Genomic DNA, 18,110 nt, shown 5'->3' on the forward strand with positions numbered 1-18,110 from the left:
ATGTTATCAAATAAAGTGTTACAATATAGCTTGCAGAAATTTTTAGAAAGACACTATGTCCCACATTTTTTTCTGTTGTGTGTAAGAAATATTTAGAATCATTTTTAGTGACGAAAATAGCCACAATTTTATGAGGTTTTAAGAGTCAGTTTTTAGTATGTTTGTATAGGCTTTTATTTTGAATAAACCAGAGTGCTTATTTCTTCCCTAAACTGGTGATTTAATTGAAACTTCACTATATTAAAGAAAGATGTTTTTTTTTTTTTTCCAGAGCAGCATCTCAGACATGTCGAAAAGGATGTTTTGATCCCTAAAATAATGAGAGAGAAAGCCCGAGAGAGATGTTCTGAACAAGTTCAAGGTAAGATTCAAATATTCATATAAAGATCAAATACATTTTTTATAATATGATCTGAATTTAATCCTTAGCCTTAGAGTCAAATAGTCAATGAATTAATATGTATGAATTGTTTCTCACCCTTTCACTGAGATACCAATATTTCAGCTTTCAGAACTTCCAGACGGTGTTCAATTCATTTACAATTTAAAAATATTCTCCCAAATTACTAAGAAAAAATATTTTTTCCCAGAAGTACAGTTGTATGTAGAGAAAAACTTGGTATGAGTATTTTAGAGAAACAAGTTATTCTGGCGATTTTGATAGGGAAAGAAGAAACATCAAATGTAACATGTACCTGTTTTTTCTTCATCAACATATTCACACAGACATATATATTCTAAGATGATTTTCTTTGAGGTCATTGTCTATTATTGAATTGTTAATGGAATCCCAGTAGTACTTACAATGAGGCCGGGTTTTTTTTGTTTTTGTTTTTATTTTTACTTCTCTGTATTTTACATCTCTGAGTGAAAGATATTTCTGTAAATGCATGCACTAGGCACCCACACGCACATATTTTCTTTGGAAAATGTTTCTTAACGTGAATTATTCCTGTATTCTATAAATGTAGAGCTAATTGTTGATTAATATATAACATTTAGTGAAAAAATGTAAACGGAGCAGCAGAAGGTGAAAAATGAGACCACAAATGGTGGGTAATTAGAAAAGCAGACGCAGTATTACTGCAGAAATGCCCTTTTAAGAAATTCTACCTCATGGAATGGCCATCTAAAAGTTCTGCTGATGTAGACTGTTTTTCTGGCTGCGGAGCCACTTTTCCCTGTAGTCTGTTCCTCCTTGAGGGACCTCAGTGATTCTTTGTGAGGACGATGGGCTGCAGTTCCATAGCAAGTTTCTCGACAGGAGAGCCGGGCTCTGTCAACTGTGTTTCAGGACTGTGTCAACAACGTTTGGATGCTGGGAACATTTCTGTCCCTTTGATGCTCTTCTTTGACAATGACCTTTGGAATCGATGGGAGCAGTGAAAGAGTAATTTCTCAGAGCGGACCTTGTGTGATGATCATTTCTGTTTCTTAAATGACTTCCTATGACCTATTCCAGTTTGAGAGCCGTTCATAAATTAGATTTAAATTAAATCCATCCATAAATAAGTATATTATCAATAAGTTGATAGTATCATTCTGCGATACTAGCTTTGCTTTCACCATGAATTAGTTGTTTAATCAGAGCACCTCCCTTCCACCCACACCCCCAGGTGTCAGGAGAAATTAACCCATTGCCGCCTGCAGACAGGGTTTGGTGCCATGCTGGCATTGGCAGGTGTCATGCTGATCATCTCAAGAGGTAATCCTCCACTTGCCTCACAACTTAAAAAATAACTAACTAAATATCCTGACTCAGGTGAGGGAGGAAAAAAATTAACAATGTGTAATGAAGTTACAGGGTTAACTTGTCACTACTAGGAAAATTTACTCATTACTGATAATTGGTCCAAAGTGATGAATATGAGCTATATTTATGGTGTTTTTAACACATTACTCTGATATCTAGAATGAAATAAACCTAGCTAATTCAATTATAGATTGAGGTTTTACTCACATGGTTCAGATGAAAATGCAGAATAATTAGAGTTTGGGTTTCAGAACTGCCTTTGCTTACTCTTAGTCAATGTAACTGTGTGTTTGGTTTTTGAAATGAAGGAAAGAGAGTATAACTTTAAAATATTTATTAGTTTGTGTTGCACAACTACTATCATAATGGTACAGAAAAATTTTTACTCTTCACTTTTTAAATATTTAGATTCTAGTTTACAGATATGGTAAAATTGGTTTCAGGTGTAGAATTTAGTGATTCATCACTTCTTTATCAAAAGTTAAGTTTTTCAGGCATTGCCTTGGTTAAGCTTTTGTTTTTTTTAAATATGCTTAAAATCTTCAGAAGACTGAAAGCATCTTAAAATTTGAGGTCTGCTTGGGTTACTTCAATGCATTTGTGTCTAGGAGAACATGTTTTAACTATTGGTTTTTGAATATTTGAATATTTTATAGATAATCGTATATTGATTTTTTTTTTTTTTAGGCCATGTGGTCCAAAACAGAGTTAGAGAATCTAAAACTGATTATTTTATAAATAATCTTTAGTATTCTTCCTGCCTAACCATGTGATTTAGTAAAGAACATACACTGGTATCATATGCTTAAGTAGTAGCAGAACAGCTGCATTTGAACTGAACAATAAGATGTAATTTAGAATCAGGACACTTCCCTTGTAGTTTATTTACTGTTTAGGCCTTTGCTTTATTAAATACTTATAGGATTTTATATAAAAGCATTATGTGTGCTAATTGTATAGTTCTTGGATAAAGATATAGGAATTTTAATAAGTGATCTGACTTTCTGCTAAGTGCCTGAAACCTGATTATGTAGGAAAGCTTTTCTGTTTTTTTTTGCATGTCATTTCAACCCAGCTGATCATAAGAATTGGGTCAGACTGCCAGCAACTTAGGTTTGTGAAGGGAATGGAACAGCTTTTCCAGGGACAAAGAGAAATGAAATCACTTTCAATGAAAGAAAGATGCCTCATTATAGTCACCAACAGCAGTTATTGACAGCTACACTTCCTATTAACAAGGAGCATTTAACTAAGAGTTTGGCTGTTGGATCTTTGGACTTGATCTAATTTGCTAGCATTAATTAGTTTCTTTTGAGCACAGACACTTGGTGCTCACAGCTATAGATTTGGAGGGCTAATTAGGATAGAAAATTGAACAGAATGGGGTAAGGCATTAACCTTCAACCATTACCAGCTGGGACACTGATAAAGACCACAGAGTCCAAATGCTCCCTATTGATGTGACGAGTACCCTAATGAATATCAATTTCAGCCAGGTTGCTATATTCTTACTAGTTCTCTCTTCATTATAATTTTTAACCAGTTTCCATGATACCTTCATTATCTATATATACACTATTGGTTTTTACTATACACTGATTTAGTCTGAGTTGCACATTTCATCTTATGCTTAAACAGAATTAAAGTTTGTCTTAAGTAGCAGATCGCATTTCGAATGTTTCATTGTTACATACCTTAATACTTCTGAAATTTAACTTTTATTTACAATTACGTAATCCTTATTCTACAGTGGATTTCTATAAAGTCGCAGTAACTTTACGATTTCAAAATAGTGAAAACTATAACCTGAAACAAGAAAAATCTCAGCTTTTGGGTGACAGTTAAGCAGTGTTTGTGTTAAACTGGTGTCAACATGACAATCTTTGTCTTTATAAAATAGGCTTTTTTGTGTTCTTTCTGAAAAGAAAAGTAGTACTCCTCACGTTTTCTTTTGGAATTTCACTTTGATTTGATGAGTAAAGGTAGCTTGACCTAGAGATTAGATGTAGCATTGAAAATCCTGATCTTGTTATTACATAAACTTTGACAAGATCATAAACTGTTGGTAGGACATGTATCAACAGAAAAGCAAGTGATCAACTGATTTGGATAGAAAATGAAACTTCGTAATATTCTTCTTTTGCCAGTGATATTGACGGTGAATAGAGCTGCTGACGTAAATTACCAAAGTGCATTTGTAGACGTTAGCACAATGATCACTGACTATGTTGGGAATGGAACTTAAGGAAAATTCTAGAATGTCCTGTCTCTCAGTATCCCCACTTCCCAAAAGCCAAAACAGAAATTGTCTTCCATCAAGTGTGATGGCGGAATCATTGCTTTTCTTGGATCTGGGAGTTACCAACGTGTGGTGTTTTAAAAGGAAGATGCTTTGATGACCTCTGGAGGCTACTTCCACCCCGTGACTTTTTCCATGTGTTTGACTCTTTGCTAATTTAATGACTTATATTTTCTATGTTAGTAATTTAATGATTTCTATTTTCTATGTTAGTAATAATCACTTGTCATATGTTGTATGTAATATATAGTTTGTCATATATATACTATAGATCATATGTATATATTAGTCAAGTATGCATTCTAATGTTATAGTTTCTCTTCTGGAAATAGTCCATGAGAGGTAGAGTCCCTGAATTGCTGTTTTGTAAAAATTCATTGTTTTGTTGCTTTTTTTGAATTGTATAGTTGGCATTTGATATAAAGTTTCCATGTTTGATAATGAATTTTGCTTTAAATATAATAACACTTTTTTGGTTGTTATTGCTATGACACTTCAAGACCAAAAAAGTACTCTTGGGATGTACTGGGGTGGCCTGTACAGGGATGTACAGGGGTGGCCTGGATCGGTCTTTAACCTAGGTGTATCCTCCTGCCCACTAACTCCTTTCAGCCTTTGGGTCTTCTTTTACCTTATTTTAATGTTTCTTTTGTATCAGTGTCTTCTGCAGTCTTTTTGATCTTCTGGCCAAGAGGTTGGGTTAGTTTTTTTTTTTTTTTGTTTTTTTTTTTTTTTTAATATTCATTCATTCATCCATCCATTCATTCTTGAGAGAGAGAGAGAGGGAGGGAGGGAGGGGCAGAGAGAGGGAGGGAGAAGGAATACCAAGCATGCTCCTCACTGTCAGTGCAGAGCCCTGAGTGGGGCTCAAAGTCACAAATGGTGAGATTCTGACCTGAGCCAGAATCAAGAGGTGGACACTTAATCTTCTGAGCCACCCAGGTGCCCCAGGTGGGGTTACGTCTAAAGAAATTATATAAAGCATAAGGAAGCATGGATTGTTCACTTCTTTGAAACATTCCAGGGCAGTAGTGAACACAGAAGCTTGAAAAACTGCCTGACTTCTGTCAGTCACATGCAATTAAATATGTCACATTTTGCTGAATCCCAAAGAATGTGAGCTGACGATAAAATCAAATTAAGAATACTTTGGATATTCTTTAGGATGTCTACAGGCAGAAAACTACCAAAACATTTGTAAAACAAATTGGAGGGCTGTAGACTGCAGATGGTCAAAGTAATCAATCTATCCAACTGTGTTACTCGAACCTGCCAAAAACTTTTCCTTTGTTTGAATGGTGCTATTATTGCCACATATATTTTTGCCATTTAGTAGTTCACCAATGTTGACGAACGCTGAAGTGGAAATGCAGCTATTTTGGATAGACTAGGAGGGTAGTATATAAAATCTCCAAACATGATTCATATCTGTTATGTATAAGGTTATGCTATGTACTCTAAGAAATATAGAGCAGTAAGGTACAGCTCTACAGAGAATATATAGAAAAATATGTAGAAATACAGAGCATTAAGTTACAGCTCTACGGAGAAGAACTCTGCACCTGCAACTGTGGCAGGGATCTCCACAACCCCTGCTGGGTTTGGTGATTTGCTAAGAGGACTCACAGGACTCATCACGTACTCATACTCATGGCTAAGATTTATTACAGGCAAAGGACACAAGCAAAACCAGCAAAGGAGAAAGGCACATGAGATGAGGTTCGGAAGAAACCAGGCTCAAGCTTCCAAGAGTCCTCTCCCCAATAGAGTCGCTCAGGATGTGCTTAATTCCTCCAGTGTTGAACTATGACAGCATGTGTGAAATGTTGTCCAGCAGGGAAACCCATTAGAAACAGAGTTTTTATGAGGAGTTTGTCACATGGGCATCCTTTGGTTAGCATTACCAAAATTTCAGACTCCCAGAAGGAAAGCAGGTGTTCAGCATAAACCATATGGTTTGCACAAACAGTTTAGACACGGTGAGCCACTCTTAGCAATTAGGGAATGGTGGGAACACTCCCAAAATCCAAGTTGTCAGGCACCGGCTACAGGCCAACCGTACAAACAGGCTTTTCTGAGGATGGCAGCGTCAGTCCCACCATGTTTCCCCCCTGTCTGCCATGGACGTAATACAAATTAATTGCCAATAAGTATCTGTGTATGCCTATCAGGCCTGCTGTCATGACATTCGCTGCATGTAATAGACCTATATCTGACAAATACAGCTGAATTGTCTTTAAAACAACTGAGCAAAGTATGTAGCGGTCGTTACTCATTGATTTAGTGGTTCTCAGTTACATTTGTTAATTCATGCCTGTATTGTAGGACTTAATGGCTTATTATGACTGTCTTGTTTCTGAATAACAAGGCAATTGTGTAATAAAATTATAATTGTACATAAATAGTCTTGAATAAATTGGCTAGTTTTCTTCTCACAGAGAAAAGTGCAATCTGTTTTAGAAGTAAGTTAAATCTTTTTTAAAAATGTTCATTTTGAGAGAGAGTGAGAGCAGGGGAGGGACAGAGAGAGAGGGAGAGAGAGAATCCCAGGAAGGTTCTGCACTGTCAGCACAGAGCCCATCTCGGGGCTTGATCCCACAAACCGTGAGGTCATTACCTGAGCCGAGAAACCAAGAGTAGGACACTTAACCAACTGAGCCACCCAGGAGCCTTGAAGTAAGGTAAACCTTTAAATGCTAAATCTTTAAATGACTGAATTAGCTGGGAATTTTGTCGGGGCAGATGAATTTAATATTTTAAACAACTAATTTATGCAACTTATTTTTGAAGGTTTAAGTGTGAAAAGTGTACATTTGAACACAAAAGCAAAGAATTACATAACTTGAAACTTAGAAATATCATTACAGTGAATAAATATTAATACAAAATATAAGCTAACTATTCTGCCGTTACTTCATTAGCAAGTTTTTATTATATTCCTGGTTTCCTATACCTTGCCTTTCAGTGGTTTTGCTATAAGAATTTTAAATATTTCACTTTAAGAGAAATTATACTCAGATTTTTGGAGTACCATTCAATTAAACAGATACAGAAATTTTAATCTGAGGTCCATAAACAAGTTTATCTGGGATCATATTTTAATATATTGGTTTCTCCAATGTGTTTATATTTGACAATACTGTTTGCAAATATTTTAGTGTCAGTCAATGATTGTATCACTAAAATATGTTTTTATAAGCAAAAACAGACTTTTCACGTTCCTTTAAACAGTTGAATGGAACCTGAGGGTTATATGGAACATAAGTCATTCAAAAAGGTTTAGTGAGTATTTCCTAGCCACCATTATGTGAACAGTGAATAAAGCAGACAAAAATTTTTACCGTTATGGACCTTACATTTCAACGGAGGGAGATAAATATTGTAGGTTATTATAAGTAAATACAAGTGATGTGGAGAAAACTAAAGTTGAGTGAGGGCCGTGTGGAGCACTAGTGCTAGAATGGGGCAGCAGTTTTTAGTAGGTGGGCAACGTAGGTCTCACCGAGGGACGTTTGCACAAAATTTGTGATAGGTGACCGAGTGAGATGTGCAGGTGTCTCTGGGAAGAGTGATGTGAACAGCACTTGCAGACATTGAAGGACTAGACAGAGCTGGCATGTTTGAGGACCACCTGAAAGATCACTGTGGTGAGGTGGAATGAGTGAGGAGGAGAGGGAAAAGTGAGGGGTTCAGCAGGGTGATTGGGGGCAGAATAAAGTACCGAGGACTTACAGGTACTAGGGAGAGAAATGGAAAACTCGGATGGCTTAGAGCAGTGGAGAGAGACAGGGTCTGATTTACTGTTTAATAGCAACTGCTCTGTTAAGTATAAATGCAGTAGGGACAAGGGCAGAATCAGGAACGCCAGTTTAAGAATGCGATTGTGATAATCCAAGAGGCAAATGATGGTGGATTAAAAGGGTGGCAGCAGTGGAGATGATGAGATTGCACATCCCAGGCACCTGGGTGGCTCAGTCAGTTAAGTGTCCAACTCTTGATTTCAGCTCAGGTCATGATCTCACGGTTCATGAGATCAAGCCCTGCTTTGGGATCTGTGCTGACAGCACAGACCCTGTTAGGGATTCTCTTTCTCTCTCCCTCCCTCTCTCTGCCCCTCCCCCACTTGTGTGCTCTTTCTCTCTCCAAATAAACCTTAAAAAATAGAATGAGCACATCCAAGATATAATTTGAAGATAAGAGGCCACAAGGAAAGACATAACTACTCCCTATTATTGTCCTGAACAAGTAAAAGGATGAAATTGTAGTTAGCAGAGATGAGGAAGAATGTGTGTAGAGAAATATTATTATTTTAGTTCAGTTTTTAGTGATTGATATATTAAGAGTTTAGTTTTGGACAGGTTAACTCTTGAGATGTCTATTAGGCATGTAAGTTTGAAACCGTTGTATTGAACAGTAGTAAAAATTAATCATTCTTTTAAAGGGAAACAAAGGAGTAGAATGTTTATCCAACTGCAGTGGTTCTGGTATTTTTCCAATATTTTTATGTAAATAGTGCAAGTTCTCCTAGTGTACATTTGGCACACAATTTTAACTTGAACGATGCTAGATTAAAAGCTAACGTTTTTATTTCTTGGTTTTCCTTTAAGATTCCACATAGACCACTTCCCTTCCAGAGCAAATCATAATTGCGCTGATTTGTTAATTTAACAAACTATGCTTCAGTACTAGTGGGGAAAATAATGGTGCTAAGTACTGAGGGGAATATGAGGTTATGGTCTCCTACCACAATGAAGAGATTAAGTTACCTATTCAGTATCGTAGGAGTTGTTAATATGTCCTAGTTGATATTAGAATCCAGGCATCTTAATTCCCAGCTTAGTGCTGGAATTAACATACCATTTAATTGTCAGACATTGCAAATATAGTTTATGCTGACTTTAATCAGTTGGAAGTGGCTGCCTCGCATACTATGAAGGGGATCAATCAAAAACAGCGTCAGGTGCCTGGGTGGCACAGTCATTTAAACATCCAACTCTTGATTTCGGATCAGGTCATGACTTCATGGTTGTGGTATTGAGCCCTGCATCAAGGCTCCACGCTGGACTTGAAGCCTGCTTGACATTCTCCCCCTCTCCCCTTCTCCCCCAATCCCCGCTTCTTCCCCTTCCTCTGCTGCCCCCCCCCCCCCCCACTCACTCTCCATCTCTCTCTCTCTGTGTCTCTAAAATTTTTAAAAATATCATGTACCTGGTATAATTCGAATACCATTATAAATATATGTTGAAAAAAAAAATACATCCAAAATGTAGTAAGTATCTGGAAACATGGGATAAAGAAGGTGGATAATAGGTTTCTTTTCCTCTGCATAGCTTTTTCATATTCTTCAAAATGAAAACATAAGCTTTTTTGTATCTTGCATGCACAAATAACAAGTTTGTAGCTTGATGAATTATTGTGACATTTAGTAAACATATATGTGTAGCCAGAATTAAAGTCAGGAAATAGAAATTACCAGAAACCAGCCTTCTTTGGGCCCTCTTTTAATCGCTCTCCCTTTTCTCCTTTGCTAAAATCAACCACATTTTGCCTGAGAACTACATAGATTAATTTGCCTTTGTTTTGATTTAAATGAACCATACAGTGTGTGATCTTTGGTGTCTAGCTTTGTTTACTCAACATTGTATTGTTAGATTCATCCATGTTTTTGTAAGTAGTAATGGTTCCTTCATTTTCATTGCTATATAGTACCATTATATGGATGTGCTATGATTTATAAATGGGATTTCTGGGTCATACAATGTATATAATGTCAATTTCAGCAGAAAATGTTAAACAGACTTCCAGATGACTGGAAGTATACCTGATGTTTAAAAAAAACAGCCATAAAAGGGTATGAGAGTAAAAAGAAGGAATGCTGGGTAATTTTTATTTTTATAGAATGGATTTTTAAAAAAATTCTCCATAATGAACATGTAGTTTTTTAAAAAAAACTTTAAAGAATCAGATGTTATATTTAATAATACAAAACTTTAAATATAAAAAATAAAATCTTTTTATGTTCATACACTACAAACATAATAGAAAGTTCACAGATTAGGAAAATATGTTTGTAATATGTGTAACAAAGGTTTGCTATCCTTAATTTATAGACTTCTTACCTGTAAGGAATTGGTGAACATCCAATTTAAAAAATAAGCAGAGCACAAAAAGGTTTTTTTTGGACAAATTAAATTTTATTATTATTTTTTAAGTTTATTCTGCGAGAGAAAACATGAGTCAGGGAGGGGCAGAGAGAGAGAGAGAGAGAGAGGGAGAGAGAGAGAATCCCAAGCAGGCTCCACACTGTCAGCATGGTGCCTGACACGGGGCTCAAACCCACAAACCACGAGATCATGACCTAAGCCGAACTTGGACACTTCACTGACTGAGCCACTCAGGTGCCCTGACAAATTACATATTATTAAACAAGAAAAATAGTTGCTTTTACTTTCAGTGAGTGCATTGCAAAACACACCCTACAGTACTATATGTAACCTGTAAACTTGATATGATTTAAAAGTCCGTAACAGAAGTTTAGCTTCTGGCATGGCCTAGTAGCTGTTATTGCACATGTGTTTCTGCAGAAAACAACTATAAACTATGAACAAAATATAAAAACAACTATATGAAGACATTGGAGAGTAGACAAGAAAGCAAGTGGAAATCGGAGAGGAATCACAGTGAAGGAAGGGAATAGTACCGGGTGGGTCTCCACCCTGTAGGGTGGTTACAACTCTGACCAAATAAGCAAACAAACTAAAACCCTCTAGTCTTACTGGTCTGAAGGATCAAAAACAGGGTTTGGTGTAACTACTTAGAAAACTTGGTATTTGTGCGTGATGGTGTAAGAGGAGGGGAAGGGATAAATCCCAGCAAGTTGAGAGCTAGAGAAGGTGAGCCTCATGGTGTATAAACTCTGTGTATGTCTCTAGCTCAATCTTAAATTACATGTGGAGCAAATTCCAAGCCACTCGGTTAAGGGTAAATAATGACTATACCTTGCAGGGGACTTCAGGTTCCACAGTTTGAGATCAGCAAATAAAATTGACTGTTTAAATGAAAAAGGAAAAAAAAAAATTTTTTTCCCCCAAAAAGGAACAGAATCTAGGACACCTGGGTGGCTCAGTCAATTGAGTGATTTTCCACTCAGGTCATGATCTCACAGTTCGTGGGTTTGAGCCCTCCTCGGGCTCAGTGCTGACAGTTTGCTCAGAGCCTGGAGCCTGCGTTGGATTCTGTGTCTCCTTCTCTCTCAACCCCTCCCCCACTTGTGCTCTGTCTCTCAAAAAGAAATAAGTGTAAACAAAAAATTAAAAAGAAAACAGAATCCAAACATTTTACATACGTGATAGAATGCCAAATTATTCCATGTGCACAGAAACAAGAAAACATGATATATTCTCAAAAGCAATCAACAGAGGCTAACTTGAAGATAACTAAGAAGTTGGAATCAGAGAAGAATGTTAAATCAGTTATTGGAATTGCTTAAGAATGTAAAGGAAAGTATACTTGCAATGAATAAAAAGAGTAAATCTTAACAGAGAATTCAAAATAATAATAAAAAAGGCCAAAATCAAAATTTTACAACTGAAAAATACAGTGTCTGATGTAAGAACTTCAGAATGGAAATGGCGGGAATCATGACTCTAAAGATAGATCAACTGAAATACAAAAGGCAAGGAAAAGAGGAGAGATGCCTGGGTGGCTCAGTTGGTTAAGCATCTGACTCTTGATTTCAGCTCAGGTCATTGATCTCCCAGTGAGTTTGAGCCCTGCATCAGGCTCTGCACTGACAGTGTGGAGCCTGCTCAGAACTTTCGTTCTCCCTCTCTCTTTGCCCATCCCACACACACACACACACTCTCTCTCTCTCTCCCTCCCTCCCTCTCTCTCTCTTTCTCTCTCTCTCTCTCAAGTTAAATAAACATTAAAAAAAAATAGGGATGCCTGGGTAGCTCAATCAGTTAAGCATCTGACTTCGGCTCGGGTTATGATCTCACAGTTTGTGGGTTTGAGCTCCGTGTTGGGCTCTGTGCTAACTAACAGCTCAGAGCCTGGAGCCTGCTTCGGATTCTGTGTCTCCCTCTTTCTCCCTCTGCCCCTACCTCATTTGCACTCTTTTGTTTCTCTCTCAAAAATATAAATAAGCATTTAAAAAAATTTTTAAATAATAAACAAAAAATGATTTAAAAAGATGAATGGAATCTCAGTGATCTGCAGAACGGTATACTGAGGACCTTTATATAATGGGAATTGCATACTCAGCATAATAGCTACAGTTAAAACACTGAAAATACTAACCACATACCTGCCCACCATGACCCAACAGCTTTACTCAGGAGAAACGAATCATTTCAACACAAGTTTTCATTTCTGTATAATAATACTTACGGTGGTTTATTTATAAGTGCCAAAAATGGAAAATAGCCAAGTATTTCTTAAAAGGAGAAAGGATAGTCCAGTTGTGGCATACACAATGGAATGCTGTTCAGCAATACAGTTGAACAAACTATTATTATATACTACACAGATGAATCTCAAAACTATTATTCTGAGTGAAATATAAAAAAAGTATAAAAGCACATACTTTTAAAAATATGTTCTAGAATAGACACCATTGATACTGTGTTCTAGGATAGGCTAAACTAATCCAAACTGCACCATTAGGTAGGAGTGGGACTGATTGGAAAGGAACTTTGAAGGAACTTACTGGAGTGATTTTTAATGTTCTGTATTTTGTTGGTTTGTGATGCGAAGGTATATTCTTTGTTTCATTGAGTTCTATACTTAAGGTTTATTTCCTTGGGGCGCCTGGGTGGCTCAGTCAGTGAGTGACTTCAGCTCAGGTCATGGTTCATGGGTTCAGGCCCCACGTCAGGCTCTGTGCTGCCAGCTCAGAGCCTGGAGCCTGCTTCAGATTCTGTGTCTCCCTCTCTCTCTGCCCCTCCCCTGCTTACTCTCTGTCTCTCTCTCAAAAATAAACATTAAAAACATGTTTAAAGAAAGATTTATTTCCTTGTTTATAAAAGTTTTCTAATAAGAAAAAAGTAAACAAGTATAGAATTCTAATCCTGTCCATGATAAAAGTATCTGTGGGTAAGAAAACACATGTAGTGTATAATGTTGAGGTTTTGGAGAAGCAGGTATTTACGCTGCTGGCTAGGAATACAGATCAGCGCGGTGTCATGAAAAGGGTTAATGGATTTTTTTCTTTTAAGTTTTTATTTTAATTCCAATTAGTTAACATACAGTGTTATATTATTTTCAGGTGTATGGTGGAGTTACTCACACTTCCATATACCAGCCTGTACATGACAAGTGAGCTCCTTAATCCCCATCACCTACTGAACCTATCCCCACCAACCTCCCCTCTGGTAACAGTTTGTTCTCTTTAGTTAAGAGTCTGTTTCTTGGTTTGTCTCTCTCCCCACCCCCACCTTTGCTCATTGGTTTTGTTTTTTTTAATTACACATATGTGTGAAACCATATGGTATTTGTCATTCTCTGGCTGACTTATTTCAGTTAGCATAATACTCTCTAACTCCTTCCACGTCATTGCAAATGGCAAGATTTCATTCTTTTTTATGACTGAATAATATTCCATTGTATATATCACATCTTTTTCAATTCATCAATCCACAGACACTTGGGCTGCTTCCATAGTTCCCCTGTTGCAAACAATGCTGCAGTAAACAAAGGGGTGTTTGTATCCCTTTGAAATTTGTGTGTGTGTGTGTGTGTGTGTGTGTGTGTGTGTTCTTTGGGTAAATTCCCAGTAGTGCAATTGCTGGATCATAAGGTTGTTCTGTTTCTAAGTTTTTGAGGAATTTCGTAGTGTTTTCCACAGTGGCTGCACCAGTTTGCATTCCCACCAACAGCGCATAAGTGTTTCTTTTTCTCCATATCCTCACCAACACCTGTTGTTTCTTGTGTTTTTTTATTTTAGCTGTTCTGACAGATGTGAGATGATATCTCATTATAGTTTTGATTTGCATTTTCCAGATGGTAAGTGATGATGAACATCTTTTTATGTGTCTGTTGGCCATCTAAATGTCTTCTCTGGAGAGATGTTTTGTACATGTCTTTGGTCCATTTCTAAATTGGATTATTTGGTTTTTAGATGTTGAGTTTTATAAGTTCTTTATATATTTTAGATACTAACCCTTAGCAGATATGTCTTTTGTGAGTATCGTTTCTGATTCAGTAGGTTGTCTTAGTTTTATTGATTGTTCCATCACTGTGCTGAAACTTTTTTTGATGTAGTCCCAATAGTTCATTTTTGCTTTTGTTTCCCTTGTCTCAGGAGACTTATCTAGAAGACAGTTGCTATGGCCAATGTCAAAGAGGTTACTACTGCCTGTGTTCTTTTCTAGGATTTTTATGATTTCAGTTTTCACATTTAGGTCTTTAATCCATTTTGAGTTTAATTAATGAATTAATTTATTTTTGAGAGAGAGAGAGAGAGAGAGTGGGGGGAGGGGTGCGGAGAATCCTAAGCAGGCTCCGTGCCCAGTGTGAAGCCTGACGAAGCGATTCATCCCATGACACTGAGATCATAACCTGAGCCAAAAGCAAGAGTTGGGCAATTAACCCACTGGACCAGTGAGATCATACCCTGAGCCAAAAGCAAAGGTCAGGTGATTGACTGGGCCAACCAGGTGCCCCCTTTTTAATTTATTTTTGTGTATGGTGTAAGAAAATGGTCCACTTTATTCTTTTGCATGTTGCTGTCCAGTTTTCCCAAACACCATTTGTTGAAGAGACTGTCCTTTTTCCAACGGATCCTGCTTTGTCGAAGATTAATTGGTCGTATAGTTGTGGGTTTATTTCTAGGTTTTCTGTTCTCTTGGTCTCTATGTCTGTTTTTGTGCCAGTATCATTTTTGTGTCACTTTGTAATATAACTTGAAGTCTTTAATTGTGATGCCTCCAGCTTTTCTTTTCTTTCTCAAGATTGCTTTGACTATTTGGGGTCTTCTGTGGTACTCTACAAATTTTAGGATTCTTGGTTCCAGTTCTGTGAAAAATGCAGTTGGTATTTTGATAGGTATTGCATTAAATACGTAGATTGTTTTGGGTAGTATAGACATTTTAACAATATTTGTTCTTCCAATCCATGAGCATGGAATATTTCTCCATTTCTTTGTGTTCTTTTCAGTTTCTTTCATCAGTGTTTTAGTGTTCAGAGTAAAGATCTTTCACCTCTTTGGTTAAGATTATTCCTAATTATTATTGGGTACAATAATAATTGTATCCTTTCTGCTGCTTTATTGATATATAGAAATGCTAGAGATTTCTGTACATTGATTTTGTGTCCTGTGATTTTACTGAATTTGTTTATCAGTTCTGGCAGTCTTTTGGTGGAGTGTGGTGGGTTTTCTCTACAAGGTACCATGTGATCTGCAAATAGTGGAAGTTTTACTTCTAACTGATTTGGATGCCTTTATTTTGTTGTCTGTTTGCTGTGGCTAGGACTTGGAGTACTATGTTAAATAGAAGTGGTAACTTTGTTCTGCTCCTGATCTTAGGGGAGAAGCTTTCAGTTTTTTTTCCATTGAAGTTGTTAGCTGTGCGTTTTTCATAAATGACCTTTTATTATGGTGTAGTATGTTCAGTCTAAGCCTATTTTGTTGGGTTTTTTTTTTTTTATCATGATTGGATATTGTCCTTTGTCAAATCTTTTTCTGCTCTATTGAAATGATCATATGGTTCTTATTCTTTCTTTTATTGATATGATGTACCCTGTTGATTGATTTGCAAATATAGAGCCACCCTTGCAACACAGGAATAAATCCCACTTCATCATGGTGAATATTTTTAATGTATTGTTGGATTCAGTTTGCTAGTATTTTATTGAGAATTTTTGCATCTATGTTCATCAGGGATATTGGCCTGTAGTTCTCTTTTTCAGTGGTGTCTTTGGTTTTGGTAGCAGGATAATACTGGCCTTGTAGAATGAATTTTGAAGTTTTCCTTTCTTTTCTATATTTTGTAATACTTTGAGAAGAATGGATTTTAACTCTTCTTTAAATGTTTGGTAGAATTTGCCTGTGAAGCCATCTGGTCCTGGGCTTTTGTGTGTTCGGAGTTTTTTGATTAGTGATTCAGTTTCTTTGCTGATTATTGGTCTGTTCAAATTTTCTACTTCTTTTGGTTTCATTTTTGGTAGTTTATATGTTTCCAGGAATTTATCCATTTCTTCTAAGTAGTCCAATTTGTTGGCATATGCGTTTTCACAATATTCTCTTACAAATGTTTGTATTTCTGTGTTTACAAATACAAAATCATTTATAATTTTATGTATTTGAGTCCTTTTCTCTGTTTTTCTTAATAAGTCTGTTTAGAGGTTTATCAGTTTTATTGATTTGGGTTTTTTTTGAAGAAACAGCTCCTGGTTTCATTGATCTGTTCTATTTTTTAAAATTTGTGTATCATTTATTTCTGCTCTAATCTTTATTATTTCCTTTCTTCTTCTGGTTTTAGGTTTTGTTTATTTTCTAGCTCCTCTGGGTGTAAGGTTAGGTTGTTTATTTGAGATATTTCTTGCTTCTTGGTGTAGGCCTGTATTGCTATAAATTTCCCTCTTAGAGCTGCTTTTGCAGCATCCCAACAGTTTTGGACTGTTCTGTTTTCATTTGCTTACATGTACTTTCTTTATTTCCTGGTTGATACATTCATTGTTTAGTAGCATGTTATTTAACCTCTATGTATTTGTGGTCTTTCCAGACTTTTTCTTGTGGTTGACTTTTAGTTTCATAGCATTGTGCTCAAAAAAGATGCATGGTTTGATTTTGAGTTTCTCGAATTTGTTGAGAATGGTAACCACATATCATTTGTTTGTTTTTGTTTTGTGGACTCGAATTTGTTGAGATTTGTTTTGTGGACTAATATGTGGTCTGTTTTGGAAGATGTCCAACGTGCACTTGGAAAGAATGTATATTACATTGTTTTAGGATGGAATGTTCTGAATATATCTGTTAAATCCATGTGTTCCATTGTGTCATTCACCTTATTGGTATTCCTGGTTGATACTATGTTTAGTTGATCTGTCCATTAATATAAGTGGGTGTTCAAGTCCCCTACTCTTATTATATTATTATCGATACTTTCTTTTATGTTTATTAACTGTTTTATGTATTTGGGTGCTTCTGTGTTGGGCGCACACATATTTACAATTATATTTTCTTGTTGGATTGTCCTCTTTATTATTATAAAGTGTCCTTCTTTTGTCTCTTGTTACAGTCTTTGTTTTAAAGTCTATTTTGTCCAATATAAGTATTGCTACCCTGGCTTTCTTTTGACATCCATTTGCATGCTAGATGTTTATCTGTCCCTTCACTTTTAATCGGCAGGTGTCTTTAGGTCTGAAATGAGTCTCTTGTAGGCAGCATTCAGATGGGTCTTGTTTTTGTATCCAATATGACACCCTATGCCTTTTGATTGGAACATTTATTTACATTCAAAGCAATTTTGGATAGATATGTGTTTATTGTCATTTTATTATCTAACTTGTGGTTGTTTCTGAAGATTTTCTCTGATCCTTTCTTGTCTTTCTCTCATGTTTTGCTGATTTGCTTTAGTGATATATTTGGATTTCTTTCTCTTTATTCTTTGCATATTTATTAGTGGTTTTTGATATGTGGTTACCATTAGGTTTGTATATAACCTCTTCTACAGCAGTCTATCAAGTTGATGGTCATTTCACTTTGAACCCATTCTTTTCTCTTTTCCCCACATTTTAGGCATATGTTATTATATTTTATATTCTGTTTTTGTGAATGTTTGACTGATTTTTTACAGAAATACTCATTTTTACTGCTTTTGTGTTTCCTACCTTTATGTTCATTTTTGATATCTCCTTTCCATTTACAGAGTCCCTTTCATATTTCTTGCAGGGCTGGCTTAGTGGTCATGAACTCCTTTAGTTTTTGTGTGTCTGGGAAACTTTTCCTCTCCTATTCTGAATGATAGCCTTGCGGCATAGTTACTTGGCTATAGATTTTTCTCATTCAGCACTTTGAATATATTATGCGACTCCCTCTAGCTTGCAAAGTTTCTG

General features: G+C 36.2%; 1 protein-coding gene across 1 annotated transcript in view; it reads left to right on the plus strand.

Annotated features, from left to right (window-relative positions):
• The window catches only part of CMC1 (C-X9-C motif containing 1), a 137,609-nt gene that overhangs the window by 76,237 nt on the left and 43,262 nt on the right, over nt 1-18,110 (plus strand). The window contains exon 5 of the mRNA XM_045501010.1: nt 272-361. Coding sequence (XP_045356966.1) covers nt 272-361 — 90 coding nt within the window. The remainder of the gene's footprint in view (nt 1-271; nt 362-18,110) is intronic.

Source organism: Leopardus geoffroyi, chromosome C2 (assembly GCF_018350155.1).
Source record: "Leopardus geoffroyi isolate Oge1 chromosome C2, O.geoffroyi_Oge1_pat1.0, whole genome shotgun sequence".
Classification (NCBI taxonomy): domain Eukaryota; kingdom Metazoa; phylum Chordata; class Mammalia; order Carnivora; family Felidae; genus Leopardus; species Leopardus geoffroyi.